General features: G+C 42.9%; 1 protein-coding gene across 1 annotated transcript; it reads left to right on the top strand.

Moving 5' to 3' along the window:
• Positions 1-568: 568 nt before the first annotated feature.
• Positions 569-17,659, top strand: LOC139305078 (protein phosphatase 1H-like). Its single transcript, XM_070929017.1, has 10 exons — positions 569-804; positions 6,636-6,825; positions 8,560-8,922; positions 10,692-10,804; positions 11,080-11,164; positions 11,410-11,528; positions 14,324-14,387; positions 15,342-15,449; positions 16,893-17,044; positions 17,512-17,659. The coding sequence occupies exons 1-10, from the start codon at positions 569-571 to the stop codon at positions 17,657-17,659; spliced, it is 1,578 nt and encodes a 525-aa protein (XP_070785118.1).
• The last annotated feature ends 265 nt before the right edge of the window (positions 17,660-17,924 follow it).

The raw sequence follows: 17,924 nt of genomic DNA, 5'->3' as shown, positions 1-17,924 counted from the left end.
AAAATAGAGCTCTTAAAGTAAGGACATCGCTCCTCCTGTTGCACTTGATCCCTGAATAACCATAGAAATGACCATACAGAGGCCAAGAAAAGTCTCACATCACTGGACATTTTATATTATTTTATGCTTTTAAATCCCAGTTTGTGACTAGATACGAGCCTGGAGACCGTACATGGGATGAACATTTTTTGCAGTGTGCGTTCATGGTTAGATCACATGACCCGTAATCTGGTTTGTATTTCCGCGTTCACGTCAATCGAGCTGTTATCAATGACTCTCCATGGGGGTGTGCGGGGCTTTAGCTAAAGCATCATTGCTGCTTTCATCTTCCTCCCCTCCGGCTGTTGTCTCCGCTCTGAATGAATGAAGCTTTAACCATCTGAGGGCCGCCTCCTCCTCCTCTTCCTCCTCCTCCACCTCCTCCTCCTCCTCCTCCTCCGCCGCCGCCTCTTATTGTCCGTCGAGCCTGTCGTCGACCAGCGCGGCCGAGCTGGGGGGCAATCCGGGGAAAGGGAGCCGCGGCGCCGCGCACCGGCCCACCGACACCCCGCCGCGACGCGCCACCAACATGCTTACCCGGGTCAAGTCCGCCGTGGCCGGCTTCATGGGCGGAATCATGGCCGGGGGCAGCTCCAGCGGAGGGGGCAACACTGGTTCCGAGCTGCCTCTGAAATTCCCATACATGAGACCTCAGTTCCTTGGACTGTCCCCGGATGAGATCGAGTGCTCCGCGGACCACATAGCCCGGCCCATCCTCATCCTGAAGGAAACCAGGAGATTACCGTGGGCCACCGGATACGCTGAGTAAGTAAACCCGGCGGCAGCTGCTCTCAAAGCGGCTCCAGTTTGCATTTCAAGTTGCCATCGCGGTGGACTTTAATGTAAAGCGTCTGCGTTGAGTCTTGTGGAGGCCCAAAGTGCCTGCATGTGTTCACTGATGTACTCCTTCTCAGGTAAACAGACAGGTAGACGCCCTCTCTCTTTAGGTCTCAGGCAAATGAAAAGCACTGACTCAGGGCAAAGCTGCACCTGTTGTGACCAACATCCATCTCCAACATGGCTCCATCCTTTTGTCATGCACTCTCCAAGCTCTGCATGTCACACGTGCAACTGGATGATGCACCTTCTACCAGCAGCATCTGGGTGTTGGTCCACAACTGTGCTCTACTTATGGCTCGCTGTGTGTCAGTGTGTGATTGCATGTTAATAGCCTCCAGATACACTGCAGCAAACCAGTAGATGCAACCTCACATTCTGACTCCAGACTCATGCAGACTATATAGTCTTAAAAGCAGTAAAGTGAAGAGTTTGTCGCTGTTTATGCCTGTCAGCATCTACATAGTATACAGCAGAGAGCCATCTGTGCTCATTTCACATCTTACAGTTTTACATTTGCACAGGCGCTCCTCCGCAAATCTGATTTAAAGGCCTTGAGAAAACCCAGGATACTGAGGGTACGCTGATACCACAAGCAATAACTCAATTACAAGCACAGCTCTGCCTCTAAATGTTGCCGACACGCGCACAAAGAGCACTGGCTCACAAGGCAGTTTTCAGCATCTTTGTACAGTTTGTGTCGCTGAGGCGTGTTGTTCAAATGTGCCTAGTTTTGGAAGTGCAAAATGTCTGTATCTCGTGGAAATGTTTGCATTTAAAAAGAGAAAAAGCCCCACGCCCGTGTGAGGTAGGCAGTGGTTCATTAATAGCTAACTGCAGTAGGTGTGTGTATTACAAGTTGACGTCCCTTAATAACTGCAAATGTTAACTGTAACCAGGCGTCTATTAGCGTACTGTACCTCTGCTGACTTAATGATTAGCAGGATGTAGCCTGAGCAGCCACACAACAGCAGCTCCTGGTGTGAACCTGACAGAAGAAGTGATTGTCTCGATTAATTATCATAAAATCACCCGGCTGGAACAATACATGTGCAGGAAGTGACTGATGTAAGGTAGTAACAGCAGTGGATGGAGTATCACAGGTACCTGGGTGTAGTACAAGACGTACAACGTGCCTACAGCAAGCAGTAAACAACTCTAAGTAAAGTGCCAGCAGTCAGTTTCTGAGCGTTCACCGCTATTGTACATGATGCAAAGCACAGTGGGCGTCCCACTGTGTGTGTCTGTTGCATCCTTTTGAACACAGAAACTCAGAAACAATACATGATAGACACGTAAAAACCTACACCACAGCTTCCCCCCCTCCGCACAGAATATATGATGTGATTCAATTTGTTTTTTACTGAGGGAAACATCTGAAGAATAGGCAGCTCAAAAAGTCTTTTAGCTACAGTAAGAATCACTGTCAACACACATCAACCGTTTCCCCACTGTATCCATCTCCACCCTCGGTTAATGTATCACAAAAGTCATTTCCTAGCAGGCACTCTCTCTCTCTCTCTCTCTCTCTCTCTCTCTCTACTCTGAACAAATCAGGAACTAACTGCTAATTAATCAAGTCGATAAAGGTAAGAACAGGATGCCACTGTAGATATTATGATAATGTCACTGATACTCTTCATGAACCATTATCTGATAATTGTTCCGGGATATCTGTGAATCTTCCTACTTTACGCCCTTATTACAAAAATATCACTTAATATATTTGTGCCTCCTTAAGTAAACTGGCTTTTCGCTGCTTTCCTTCAGGAAGAACATTTGAACATTTTTAAATATGTCCTGCTGTAAAGGCAGGAAAAAAACCGTTTGTTCCCATTCCTGAATCCTGTAAGGCTGTTCTCTCACAGACAGACATTTATTATTAGTAATATCCCTCCCTCTCTTCTCTCCCACTGGATTATAACAGAATAATACCGATGAAGTTGAAGAGATTTGTACAATATTGAGAGCGAGAGGTATCCCTCAATACGTATGTCTGCAAGCACACCATTGTCCAATCACTGTGGATAGCCAGGTTAAAGGCACAGTTTAATTAGTGCTTACATGGAGTTTGCATGATTTGTTTGTTAAACGGGTCTGTGGTCACATCTTCCTTTCTCTCTCTTTAAGACACACACACTGATACTCGGCGCAGGGATGAAGTGTCTCTTTGGGACCGGTGTGGTTAATGAGTTCAGCTCGTATCAACGTTTATCTGTAATTAAAGCCTCCTGTGTTGTCATTACCGCAGCCATTTTGGCTCTCACGTCTCCTCTCTTCTCTCACCTCTTTTGTGCTCGCAACAAAAACAGGATGAGGATCGATGAAAGTTATCTTTTCTTTTTGGAATAAAGGTAAATCCAAGACAATTCAAAGTAATTTAGTCATTTAATCTTTAATATTGTAGTGCTCATAATTGACCAGTCATTGAACCCCTGGATGCTACAATATCAGAGATTTGGGGAAGCTCATATTTCAGCAACCCCAGCCATACCCAAGATGGCATCATGTTCAATAAACTGACAGCCTGACAGGCTAGGAAGGAGCTTTTGTTTACCTCTGTCTGAAACCAAGGACCCATTGTTTCAAAAATTACTAATCATTTTGAGTGGTAAATATTCCACCGTTATCATTGTAAACTGCATATGTGCCGTTTTAAGTGATGTGCCTCACAGTCTCATCAGAACTACATATTGAAGAACATATCTAAGCCCATTCATTTCTACTTTCCATTCAAACTCCCATTTTTCCATTGAATTTGCTTATCTCTTCTATTGAGGTGGTAGTGATCCTGACCAAATCCCTTCAGAAAAAGCAAGCAAAATTTTGACTTTTTGAGAGACAGTTTTAGTATTTAACTCGTAGCTCCTTCGCTGTTATTATTCCTTTGAAGTTTTGATTTAAACAAGAGGCAAAGCTATGAACCATTGTGCTTCGGCAAATAATTATCACATCCTTGGGGCCAATGTCTGTCCCAGAATCTGTTACCGAGGGAAGAGAAACAAAGAGGGCATTAGATGTCTTGACAATGGAGGGGGAAATTAGGTTTTGTTCGTAATGGGAGGAAAGCTAATTGTTCCGAATGAACCAAAAATTTGATTGGCAGGGAAACAAAATGACTATCATTCTTCCTGCAAATGGTGAAATGGGGACAAATTAGATGCAAGAGTACTTTTGACGACACACAATAGCACCAGCTGCACCCACCATGAATCAGAGTAAAACAGAATGATCCGCTATTGATTTAACCTATTAAATGCATTTCAGTCATGAAGGATGAGGATTGTTTTTGCTAATAGTTTTTACATTCAGGGTTCAAAAGTTCAAAATAAACATGTTGTGTTTTCATACAGTACTGTAAAATCATCACGCACACACACACACACACACACACACACACACACACACACACACACACACAGGTCATCGCATTACTGTGTTCGTTGAAAGCAAATTAGATGAAGCAGACAAAGGCTTCCTGGACTTCTGTGTGTCAACAAGCTCAAAAGTGGTCGATGCGTCAGAGTGTTTTATGACCACAATAACTCAGAGGGCATTTTCTTCTATAATTATGGATGCAGTGGTAACATATTAGCTTTGAAAGCAGCTGAGTAATCGCAGTGAAGACCAGCCCTCTGGACATGATGGCTTTTATACTGTGCATGCTTGGTGAATGGAACACTATTACCATAGTAACTCCCTCGATACCACAAGACTTAGCGTGGCAACCAGTTCCATGGATAACACATGGTGCTTTATGGGAGTTATTAGTATAGTTATAACAAACAGTTCATCAAACTAACTGTGTTGAAATGGAGCATTTTAATAGAAGGACTTAGCATGAGGCCAAGAATCTGCATCCTATACAGTTTCCTGTTTTACTGATGAGGCAAAAATGCTGTACACATTTTAAAAAGCCCACTTGACAGGGGTCCTTGGTTATGGGATTTCCACTGCAGTCCGCAAAAGCAAAATGGCAAAACAAATGTACACTTTAAGATACAAAGGCTTTTATCGATTTGATATCCTCCCATTTAACCACTGCGGATTATAAAGAAGGCTGATGCGTTTTTCCAGCACCCTCCCTCCGTCCTCTCCCTCTCTTTCTTGAAACCCAGAGAGTATCCACACAGGTGCAGACAAGGCTTTCAAGACAATGTCTCTCTCTTTCTCCCACTCATCTAAAATTCCAAAACGCTATATTTGCCTAAATGGGTATTAACCATTGTTACAAAAGTACATAGCGCAACATGAAAACAATGTGACGATGAAAAATGAAAATATAAAATGCACAGATGCTTATGTACATATGTGTTCGTATACATGCTATCAATACATGCAAAGTGTCACTTTTGATGAGTCTGTGCGTGTTTTGAGGGTTCTCCACGTCCGTGTCTTTCGCTCTCTTTTTGGCTACGTTATCGAGCATTTGAGGCAGAGATGCTGCCTAGCAGAAAACATCCACAGTCTGTGTCTATAAATAGGCATGCCAATTTCTCAACCCTCACACACACTCGCAACACCCTCCAGAGATGTCTGTCAGACTTGCCAGTCTCATCGGAGCTGTCTCCACAATCTCATTTTTTTCACTGTTTGGGTGGAGGGTTTAGCAAGCGGGGGGGGAATGACATGGTACAATTTTTAAAACAAGACTAAGGACTCTGCCGCCATGCTTTGAGCTAAATGTTAATGTCAGCATGCTAACATGCTCACAGTGGCAATGCTAACATGCTGATGTTCACCATCTCAGCGTGTTAGCACGCTAACATTTGCTAATTAGCACTAGACACAAAGTACAGCAGAGACTGATGAATGTCATTCGTTTTGCAGGTATTTAGTCATAAACCAAAGTGCAGGGTTGATGGTGTTAGTTAAGGGATCACTAATGTTGTTACAGTCAATTCTGTCTGGAGCGGACCCAAATGGTGGACTGACTGATGAACAGACCGGCGTGAACAGACTCATGACCTCAGTATATTTAAGATCCTGGCCTCGGCCCTGCTCATGTCAGGTAGCTTCTTGTACTGATAGTGACGACAACATAAAAAAGCAGTCGTTTAAATAATTGTTGTCAAATGCCAAAATCTGATCACTTTTATGCTAACCACGCAGTTATTGTGTGGCTGTCCTTAATCATTACTGGGTTACATCTCTCTTAGGTACCATCTCTCTCTGTGGTCTGCCTGGTTGAATAAGGGACAAATAGATGAATAAGGCAACACACACACACACACACACACACACACACACACAGAGCTTTGGGCATGTATGTACAGTGGTTGACAAACAAAGACTGCTAATTCACCCAGAAGCGACTGTCCTGATGCATCAGGACACTCCCAGCAGAGCAGTACAGCAAACGAGCTCTCCTGTTTGATCTGCATCAGGAGCATGAAACATACAAAGCCAGCTGCTTCGCTGGGTGGACAGACAGAAAACCTCAGGCTGTGGCTCCGACTAATTGTTGTGATCCTGCAGTGAGCCATAATGACCATGAAAGACTGCAGCACCGTTTCATCCACCCAAAAGCATCTGATGTCTGCTTTCATTCAGCCGCTTGTTCCAGACCACAGCTGTCAGACTGGGGAATCACAGCAAGTGGTGCATCTGTTGCTTGTAGCAACATTTTTACTGGGGGAAAAAAACCAATGCCAAAAGTATGTTGCCAAATGTGATTTTTATATAATAGGACCTCTGGATGGCTGTCAGTCAAAGCCTAAAATATGAGTCAACCTGTGTGTATCATGCTCCTGTTTCAGGGTGATTAATGCTGGTAAGAGCGCGCTGAATGAGGACCAGGCCTGCTGCGAGGTGGTGGTAGCGAGAAGGAGGCCAATGAGCTACTGCCCTCCCTCCACGCCCAGCAAGACCCCCACGGCCAAGAGACGCAACTCCCTGCCCAACGGAGAGGGCCTGGGGCTCCGTGTGGAGCACAGCAAGCTGGGAGAGGTACACTAATACACACTCCTAATACACATTGAGCAGTGATCTAACTAGTGGAGCTACTCCGTAGTAAACAACTGGAGTGCACATTCACATCAAGTACTGCATATGTGGAGCTATTTATGTGCAACCTGGAGTATTTCTTCCTGTAGTGTGTGTGGTGAGTTGTGGCATGTATAGAAAACTCTATGATATTCAATTTACAAGAAAAAGAAAGGCAGCAAATCCTTACAGCTGAGAAGCTGTTGTACATTTGCTGCCTTTAACAACTCTCTTATCAAAGTAGTCGTGGATTAATTCTTTGTCGATCGACTACTTGGCTAGCTATAGATGTTAAAACATAATAAAATGAATTGTTTTGGACTTTAATTTAGATCTAATCCATGCAATTCTTTCTTCATTAAGCAGCACCTTCGCAAATTGGCCATCCGTCACAAAAACTGTGAGAACTGTTCTCTAAGAGGAAGCAGTCGAGTAACTAACCCTAAGCCTCATGTCACTTGGGAGTTCATTAAAAAAAAAAGTTTGTGTCCAAAGTGATTTGTTTCCACGGTTACACCCTCTGCGCTGCATGGGAAAGAGCTTGAGTGAATTTATTTTATAACTCCTGGTACAACTTGAATGGGGCAGAATGTATCTAGACAAACCAAACATAAAATGTAACAAAGTGAACTTTTACACTTTGCTTCAAAATAAAAAATATGAACTTCGGTCGGTTGTGTGAAGGTTGCTGCTAGAAAGCTTTAGTAGAAATTACAGCAGAAAAGAAATGAACTTAATTTGACAGAGAATGTGTATTCAAGGTCGGGTAATAAGAAGAAGAGTGTGAGAGGGAGCATTGTGCTGTTTCCTGCCCACGGAGAGAAATGAATAGAGAAGGAGGTCTGACCTCCGTCTGCTCCCACACACGATTGGACAGAATGAGTCATGATGTTTTCTCCTGGGTCTCTCCTCCAGATGACTCACACATACTATAGTCATTTAGCTTACGTCTTCAAATGTCTTATTATTTTCAAAACGTGACATTATTTTAGTGTGAGTAAAGTATAATGAGCTTGAGGAGGACTTTTGAGTACTTTGATTATTTAGACAATTGATTGTATTTTTGTGTAATTTGCATCCGTACTTCTGTTGCTTTACTGTCAGCGCAACAGTGAATTTAAAATTCTCATTACTTAAAAATGAAAAAGGGCAGCAGGATAATCTTTGTCTTGATTTGCCCAAGGGTGTGACCCCTGACTCAGTTGTGTTTTCCATCAACGCCCTGCTTTCATTGGCATATAGTTCATTACTGCTGAGGACTGCCAGTTTGTTTTAGTTAGTTGTTTAGTGCAGGTCCTGACTGTGACTTTCCACTGTAAATTGTACAATGGCTCCCGGGCCCTTGTAAATATGGAATGTATGGAAAAATATATTCATAATGAACTAAATAGTCATTAGAGCAACAGTTTATTAGTCATAATGGGAATTGCTTTTTCCAATTACAGACTGACAACCATTACATATAGGTTTGGTTTAAGTTGAGACAGATGTTTCTGGACAGCCACCAAATTGTCTTTTTTGTTTGTGTATGTAAAAAGGAGCTGGTGAATTTGGCCTCATAATAAATAATGGTTCTGAAAGCTGATGTTCTTATAGATCCTCTATGGAAACTTAAAACAGTGGGTGGGATTCTGAAAAAATTATATAAATTATAAGCCCTGAAATCAATTACAATACATTTTATATATGTGTCTATAGGACAGTGAAGGACTAGTGTTCCACTACTGGGCCTTGTTTGATGGCCACGCTGGTTCAGGTGCAGCCGTCGTCGCCTCCCGCCTGCTGCAGCACCACATCGCCTGCCAGCTCCAGGCCGTCATCGAGATCCTGCGCAACCTCGCCTCCCTGCCTCCGACCGTCCTGGGCGAGGAGCCTGACAACAACCCCTACCTCCAGGGAAACACCCCAGGCCCTCACCGAGCCCTGACCCGGGCCGCTTCGCTGCGCGGGGCGCCGGGTTCCCCAAGCAGCACGCCGCCCCCGCCCCGCTTCTTTGTTGAGAAGAAGATCCAGCATGAGAGCCTGGTGATAGGAGCCATCGAGAACGCCTTCAAAGAGATGGTGAGACACAGGTGCAAGGTCACGTTACACTTCAGTCCACTCGTCCTGATCGGACCTGAACGCTGCCAGTGCCACACTCACTGGAAGTCACTCTGTTATCCTACTTAACATTTTAGGATTCTGGCTGAGACTCTTGTATAGAAAACGTACTGTGAGGTTGTAGAAAGGGCTTCATTATCTTCTCGCAGGGATCAGTGGTATTTGTTGGTTTCCTTCAGTCTTCTGTCAATTGAGTTTTGTCGAGTTTGAGCTGTTGGTGATGTAAACATGTCAGCTTGCAAGATACTCTTGGAAGCAGATTTATGACTCTCAACAGACCAAACAGTCAATCTGTTGATTTAGAAAATAGTTACAGATCATGAAAATAATCGTGCTCTCAGTAGTTTGCTTAAAGTTAAAGTTAGTATCACGGACAGTTGACTCAGGAGATAAATCATGTGCAGAAATGTGTGTCTCTGCAGCTGATGCTCAATAGATAGTTGATTCAGTATGGTGATTATCACTTGAGATGCCCTTTGATATACATCTCGTCATGCTCTAGATCAGTTGATATGTGTTAGAGTGTTAGACTTTAAATGTCCTTTTTATTTAAATATAATATATTGTCATATAATGTCTCAAAATGTGTTAATCCTCAAATGTATTTAATTTGATTATCTATTTCATGTGCATGGGAAAGACATGGAATCGTCACTCAACACATTAGACTATGGATTTCTGGCAGCATCTGACTAAGTAAATCTCAAATAATTTGCCTTTTAATTAAAGGCATTTAGCTGAAATTCGTTCACGTAATGTATCCCTGTAACTTTTTAATTCATACAGAGATCTGCAGTCCACATCTTATTCTTTTATACAGTTCAGTTATCGTTTTCCTTCCCTTCTATGTTTTATTTTAATTTCCGTGAAAAGAGATGTCTGTAGTAGCCAAAGTATACATAATATTACCACTAGATGGCAATGGAAAACAGCCCACACTGCTCAAGCTGGACCCTTGGTACCCAGATTAAAACGATCACTGTGAAAGCTCCTTTCAGATCAAGCCACCCCTGCCACCCCCACCCTTTCCCAAGTGGAATAAGAAGCACTTGCACTTGATTTGACATTCTTATTGTAGGAGATTAACACTGCATCAGTTAAAGCTGTGGCCTCTGTGGAAAGACGTCCACCTGCAGGAGAAAAAAAGACTGCTCCTCGGAGAGTCTGCAGAGAAATCCATGTGATTATGTTCCTGTTGTAGGAGGTTTGCAACAGAAAAAAAAAGGCATAAAAGGAGGCAAGTAACAAATCCATAATTAAGCGTCATGAGTGTGTGCACTTGAATGTCTGAATGCACAATCATTCGAGTCAAGATACAAACCTTCTCACATATCACTGTGTACATTATTCATGCACGACAAGTTCTTGTTTACTGACACGTGGTCAAGAAGAGGTTCGGGTTAAATCGGTCGATAGTCTGCATCGATGCCCACACGTCGTCTGTCTGTCGAAACAAGTTGATCAGATTTTCTCGGTCTTGTCTCTCACTGTCTGATTATTTCTCTCTCTCTCTCTTCTGGCCTTATAGTCATATTTATGAATGTTATTGAAGAGAAGACTTCTGCCTGTGTGGGCTGCTGGCAGTGTGCGTTTTGACTTCGCTGACATTTCTTAATTTTTACTGTCGCATGTGGGTGGTCTTAAGGTTTTTTTCTTTTCTTTTTTCCTTGTTGTCTTCTTAAGTGATGTTTCATTAAAGATTGACAAACCTGTCTCTCTCCCTTTCCCAGGATGCCCAGATCGAGAAGGAGAAGCAAGTCTGCAGCATCTCTGGAGGATGTACGGCTCTCACGGTGGTTTACCTGCTCGGGAAATTATACGTCGCAAATGCAGGTGACAGCAGGTGTGTATATTTGTCTCCTGCCCCCTGAATGAAAGACATGACGTCAGTACATTGTGACACCCCTCTCGCTGTCACCTCCTCAGCACACATCCACGCAATGCTTAATATTGCTGATTTCCACGCCCCATTGTTCATTTGTGTTACCTTTAGTTTTAATGAATTTGTGTTAAATAAACCTCTTGCCTGGACTCCCTCCTTATTACATTCCCTGAGCCAGTTCATGAATGGAAAGTTGCCTGCACATTACTTTTCCAACGTTTTGTGTGTGTCTGCAGGGCCATCATCATTAGAAACAATGAGATCATCCCCATGTCGACAGAGTTCACACCAGAATCAGAACGACAGCGACTCCAGTTCCTGGTGAGAAAACTTTTGTTTATGTGTCTAGTTTTTAAAAAAAAAAGTGAATAGTGGCCAATTTATTATCAGAATTTCTTTTCTCTCCAATGTCAAATATTATCCGCCTGAAAAGTCCTTTATGAGTCGGGCTCACACAGAGTGAAGGGACACTGGGCAAAAAAAAACCCCAAAGTGATGGAAGATGACTTTCTGCCACATATTTAGCTGCTTGACTGGCTCAAAGACCATCATTGTCCGTCCTCCAGGGTTTCATGCAGCCTCACCTGTTAGGAAATGAGTTCACGCACCTGGAATTTCCCCGGAGAGTTCAGAGGAAGGAGGTGGGCAAGAGGATGCTCTACAGAGATTTCACCATGAATGGATGGTGAGTTTTCCCCCGCCCTTTTCATTTTCTCTTGTTACACACTAATTTCACTGAGAGATCCGCCTTACCTTGAACCATACCTGTCAAATTATGATGTGAAATGAAAACTGCTAATGTTCTGGGTTCAGCCCTCTCCGGCTGCATCTACCCTAAGCGAAACACTCTGATAAAGACTTCATTAGTCGATCGTGCTGTGGTCTGAACCTCTGCTTCTCCACCTCCCTTTCCCTCCTTTACTGCTGCTTGCACTCTTCTATACGGTGAGAGCTGAAGAGACCAGCAGAGAGCTAATGAGGGAGCAGCCTAACCTGATATGATATAATGATACAGCAGAGATGGTACTGTATGTGCGGCGTTATGTGTGTTAGCAGGGCACCACGCTGTTTGACTGTGGCTGCAGTGGAGGCCAGTAATGAGATGTGATTTTTCTGACACACCGAGGCACATACAGCACTGTGTGTGTTGCGATGTGTGATGTATATTTCACCACGAGACCACCTCTCAGGAGCAGAAATGTGCCAGCCAGGATGTGTCAGGAGAGTCATTTTCATATTTTGTCCATATCTCGGAAGGACTGGGCGTCGGTTGAACATTTGAATACTGGCACAGATACAATACTCAAGTTTTGGTACTGACAACAGAGCAATACTTTTTTTATATACCTTTTAAACCTGCATTAATTTATTTTCTTTTTGGCCACTTGGGCTTGCTTATTTACACGTGCAGCATGCACTGATTTATAGGTTTTATTTATAAGTGCATTTGTGTACACCTGATGAATGTAAGTCCATTATTTACTCTTTAGCTGCTACATGCTACACTATGTTCAATAGCTAGCCACTTACTTTGTATGCAGTTTGGTGCTGAGCAGGTGGCGTAAAGTGGATTTGTCAGAGCTTTTTCACTAAAAACAGCCACCCGATAGTGAACCAAAACATTAAAGTTGCGGTAAAACCAAAACAATTACCTGAAAGATGCCAAAATGCTGAAACTGAGAGGAATTGCAGATTTGGGTGATAATTCTCTGTGGGTTTGTCACTATGAGCTTTTTTTTTGTTAATATAGACTTATAGAAATATTGATTACAGCAGCTTTAAACACGTTTTTCTGCAAAACCTTTTTCATTTAACAAAAGAAGCCAAAGTTCTTAAATGTGTTGTTCAAACAAAATTACAATGAAACAGTGTAGAACTGGCAACATTTTGATTTGAATTAAAAACTATAATCAAGTAATAAGTAAGTAAACTATATGAATTTGAACATCAACAGCTTTTCATACTTGACATTATTAAATGAAGTAGTGAGGTTCAACACCAAGTCCGTCATCCCGGCTGTCCATCAGACTCAATGACTCAAGGTTACGTTCACATGATATGCTGATGTGTGTCAAGTTCAAACCTCAGATTTCCCCAGCTTGAAGATTAGCCTGTGTCACAAACCAACGCCGCTGGAGAATAATTTTGAGGGATTTGAGAAAGCCAAGAGATGCATAATGACTCTGCTTTTGGCTACTGTGGTTTGTATACTGCAAGCAGCTACTTCTGAGGTGCCCTGGAGCCAGGCAGTATTCGTATGGAGCTCCTCGAGGGCCAAGGTGATGTCTTCAGATTGTTTGTTTTGTCCAACCAACAGTCCAAAACCCAAAGATTTTGAAATACAAAACAGAGACAAGCAGTAAAATATCACATTTGAGAAGCGGGAGGTGTTGTGAATGTTTGGCCCTTGGCATCCCAGATAAAACAGTGGGAAGATAAATTAGTGCAGTGTGTGACTCACTGTCATCTCACTGCCTGTCAGAGGTGTTGTGTTTGACGAGCAGGGGCGACAGAATGACTGATAGACGAGGAAGTTGTATCTCCTACCTCTCCGGCTCAAAGGCAAAAAGCCAGACAGCAAGTGTTGTGTTTGGGTCGAGTAACATACACGTCTCGGTTTGGAGACAGACAAATGGACAGAGGGAGACACGGACTGACAGACACGGCAAACCCTGGTCAGATATGAAGCCGTTTGAAGTTGATATACTCCACTGACTGGTGACGCCAAGTCTAATCTAGCTAGTTTAAGTACATCAGCGTCAGGCATGGAGTCTTTCAGTCGGACATCAAAGCTTCATGTCTAAGTGTGTTTTTCAGATCTGCTTCCATTTGTGCACTTCTGAACTCTTTTTTTTTTTTTTTTTTTGCTGTTGCTTGTGTTTGCTGGCTCTCGCTAAATTTTTCAGTAGCAAAAACACTTGTTGTTGCACTCTAGAGAGACACTGCTGCAATGATACACAGAATAAAAACCTACAAGAGGGATGGCAGTGGCTTTGTTTCTCATCTGTATGTTTATTAACGTAATTAAATTAAAAATCATAGACCTGTAATATTAAAGGGGCACATCATGGTTAGTCATCATGGAGAGAACCACTGTGAAAACGTCTGAGAAATATAACCCAAATGATGTCATCAGCCCTAATGATGTCATCAGGGTAACCATACATTTGGAAACATACATTTTATCACGGTTACAAACTGCACGGTGGAGTTTGGAAGATGTGGGCATTTACAAAAAGATGGTATCGGGTTGCATTATGGGAAGTGTATTTTTGTAATGATGCACCTGACTGTGGATCTGTTGTGTAGCCAAAATGACTCCCAGGGCCAATGTGACGCAGGGAAAGCATTTAAGATAGTATGATTAAGAGAGAACCTCTCTTTTAAGTGTGCGTATGTTATTCATGTGTGAACGTATGTGTCAGACAGAAAAAAGAGATTCATTCATGGTCTGCTTTTCTTTTCTTCCCTCAAACACAGGGCATACAAGACCATTGAGGATGAAGACCTCAAGTTTCCACTAATATACGGGGAAGGGAAAAAGGTAAGAGTGTGTGTCTACTCCAAGCCCTGTACGTCTACTCAAGAATTCTGTACTGCAGAGAAAATCACTAGCTCTAACATTGTCAATCAGACACACACACACACACACACACACACACACACACACACACACACACACACACACACTACATGCCTGCCAGCCACCCAGAGAGTGGGCGAACACTTGGTCTCTGGTATGTGTGTGTGTGTGTGTGTGTGTGTGTGTGTGTGTGTGTGTGTGTGTGTGTGTGTGAGTGTGTCAGCGTACACCCTCACTAGAAGAGAGAGCAGACGGTCCATCTGTTTCACTCCAGTAGCTACATCTAACACACACGGACATTCAGACAGACACACACCACTCGGGAGATGACAGTCGTATAGTTAATCCCCACTGGGACAGCAGGGGAGAGGTAAGAGGAAGAGACCGAAACTGAAAAAACGCTCCAGCAAATAAATTGCACAAAACCCTACAAATGTTCAGCCGCATCACTTTGTTTCATACTGTCAGTCCATTCAGTGACATAACGAGAGTCTCCATCACAGAGGACGACCACACAGCGCCATCGTTGCCTGATGAATAACTGTTGGATTCAAAGAACAGGTTTCCACACAGGGACGAAAGAGTGGAAGAATATCGAAAAATAATTTGATAATTAAAGGAACTGTGTTTGTTTAATGCACCACCAATACATTTCTCCCAAAAAATGCAAAGCTATATTGCAACTGTGCTATGAGCAATTACCAGCTCGACCGCCCACTTGCGTCGTTAATTCTGACTGGGAGGTGACGGAGTGAAACACTGCCATCGTGGTTACTGTCAGTCAATATGTTTCCATCCATATGTTCATCATTAACTAACTGACACCAGAATTTAAAAAAAAAACAACCAAAAAAACCTCTTGGTAAAAATACAAATGTGTAAGGAACATAAAATAAACCAGTCTATGTTTTACAGGCACGGGTGTTGGCCACCATCGGTGTGACCCGTGGGCTCGGTGACCATGACCTCAAAGTTCATGACTCCAACATCTACATCAAACCGTTCCTTTCCTGTTGCCCTGAGGTAAGAACCTGCATGGCGAATGGCCTGCCAACACACATTCACCCGCTGATGATTTAATTATTACTTTAAGTCTAATATTTAAGATTTTAAAGTGTTATAGTTTTGCACCTGCATATCATAAATGCAAAAAGCAAATATTTCATTGTGTCATTTTGACCAAGGTTTGCTGTGGAGGAGAAAATCCTTGTACGCTTCCTTTATTTTATCCTCCTCCCCTTTTTTTTTCTATGCAGGTAATTTAGGATTCACCTAGCTACAAATGAACTGTGCCTTTTTAACAAAATTGAGGTCCACTCATGGCCACCTTGTTTTGTCAGACATACTTTTTGAATGTCTTATAGATTTTGGCAGCAGGGGGGAGTACAAAAAATGTGATTCCAGTCCCTGGAACATGATGAACTTGTCCTTTCTCTGGTGCTCATACCTGACAAGAGCACATGAAGAAAGACAGTAGATCAGCTTACGTCTTTGGTTGGCCTGTGTTTCATTTAGTCATGCTAAGCTTTCCAAACATGAGGAATTGTGTCTTCTTAAACCCATTGACCCTCAGACTGGGGATGTTTCCTGTAGCTGCTACAGTTACAATCTTACAAACCGTCTTTGTTCTTGCCAGCCCCATTCCTTACCTCGTTTTGTCTCATGAATGTTGTCCTATATGAAAGGATAAGTCCGTCACATGGCTTATCATGCTTCTAGCACTGTCATATCTGCACTACAGTCACTGGAGGTAGCATTCTGCTGCATCTCTGTCTGAACAAGGTCCTCTGGTGCAGGAGAACTTGAGCTCACCTGTCTGACTGTCTGGCACTGGTTTCAAAGCGCTTTCATCTTCTGATGTAGTTTGTCTTATAGAGTTTTGCATTTTTCCTCCCACAGCTCTCTGCTTGATCTTTAATTCATTAATACCCGGGTTCATAACAGGTTCACACGGAAGACTTAGCTCCTCTCAGCACTCTCCGTCTCTTGTCTGCGTCTCTTTCTTTCCCTCACAAACACGGCTCCCACCTCTCACCAAAGTCTATCGAGTGGTTTCTCGAGGTGCTCTCAGTGAATGAAAACTGCATTGAATTTATTAAGTTGTGAAAATGCCCATGCACTGTGCTGTGTAAGGGCTGGGTCAGTATAGATTTCGATAGGGCTGAGAAACTTGAGCTCCTTTAGCTGCGTGTACTTCTAAAAGAAGTCTTTATGATTTTGAGCTCTGATGTCATTGTTCTGGTTTCTGAGCTGATGACCGCCAATATTTGATGCTACCAGTCCAGTTGTTGGCTTTAATGCCAGCCATTGGCATCTTCTTTAACTAATACAGCAGCAAAGTAATATCAGGCAAGGAGGTAAATTAAGTGAAAAAATGTACCAAAGTCATTTTGTTGCGACTTCAGCTTTGAAAATCTGAAGCATCATGATGTCAGTGTTTTTAATGTTTCGTGTTTTGGCACGCAGGTTAAGGTATATAACCTGACGCAATATGAGCACGGGGCTGATGATGTTCTGGTAATGGGAACCGACGGCCTCTGGGACGTCCTCTCCAACCAGGAAGTAGCCGAAGCCGTCACCACATTCCTAGCCAACTGTGACCCTGATGACCTGCACAGGTCTGCTGCTTTTTTTTTCCTTTTTCTCGTCAGATTGTTTTGTCTGCATTATTAAACCTGAATGTTCTGTTGTACATTGTGCCACTGTGTTGCATGTGTTTTTTAACAGGCATTATTTCCCTTTCAAGGATAAATTACACGCTTGGCCACGTACCAGATCCCCACACTTTATAATATAATGATAGATCTGTGAATAAAGTCAAAAATAGAAATGTTGTCTCACCAGTGCAGAGCAGGTCCAACATCTTTTATCTTGTAAAGTGTAAAGATGGTATTTTGAGGCTACATGGCAAATAATACAGCAGTATAATGACAAAATATTGAATTCACCCCAAAAAATAGGTAGGATAGGTGACCTCTTGTTTTACACAGCATAAAAATAATATATATATATTTTCAATAATATCACAATTCAGTGGAAGGGCCCAACAGACTGTGGATCATAGGCTGTATTCTTGTCTCTCCAGGTATACAATGGCAGCGCAAGACCTGGTGATGAGAGCGCGTGGCGTGCTGAGGGACCGAGGCTGGAGGATCACCAATGAGCGTCTGGGCTCCGGAGATGACATCTCGGCCTTCATCATACCGCTGATGTACGGCAACCGTCAGCCCTGAGGAGCCTGACAGAGATGCTGCGGTTCAAGGACCTGAAGGGCTGCGTAGGCTCTTAGACCAACAGGATCGACTAGTCCTGAACTGAGAATCCCCTTTAAGTTTTTTGTCAGTGCCGTTTGCACATTTATTTTCTTCCTTAGACTAAGGATATACTAATATTTGGATATTTAGATTTGTTGGTGTTTCATATGTCCGTAGGAATTCAGAATTGGTCAGCCACCAAATTTGGCTGCTCAGGGGAACTAGTTTAATTTTTAAAGCCTCA

Source organism: Enoplosus armatus, chromosome 22 (genome assembly GCF_043641665.1).
Source record: "Enoplosus armatus isolate fEnoArm2 chromosome 22, fEnoArm2.hap1, whole genome shotgun sequence".
Taxonomy (NCBI): Eukaryota; Metazoa; Chordata; class Actinopteri; order Centrarchiformes; family Enoplosidae; genus Enoplosus; species Enoplosus armatus.
The sequence above is the reverse complement of the archived record's forward strand: the minus strand, read 5'-3'. Positions and strand labels throughout refer to the sequence as shown.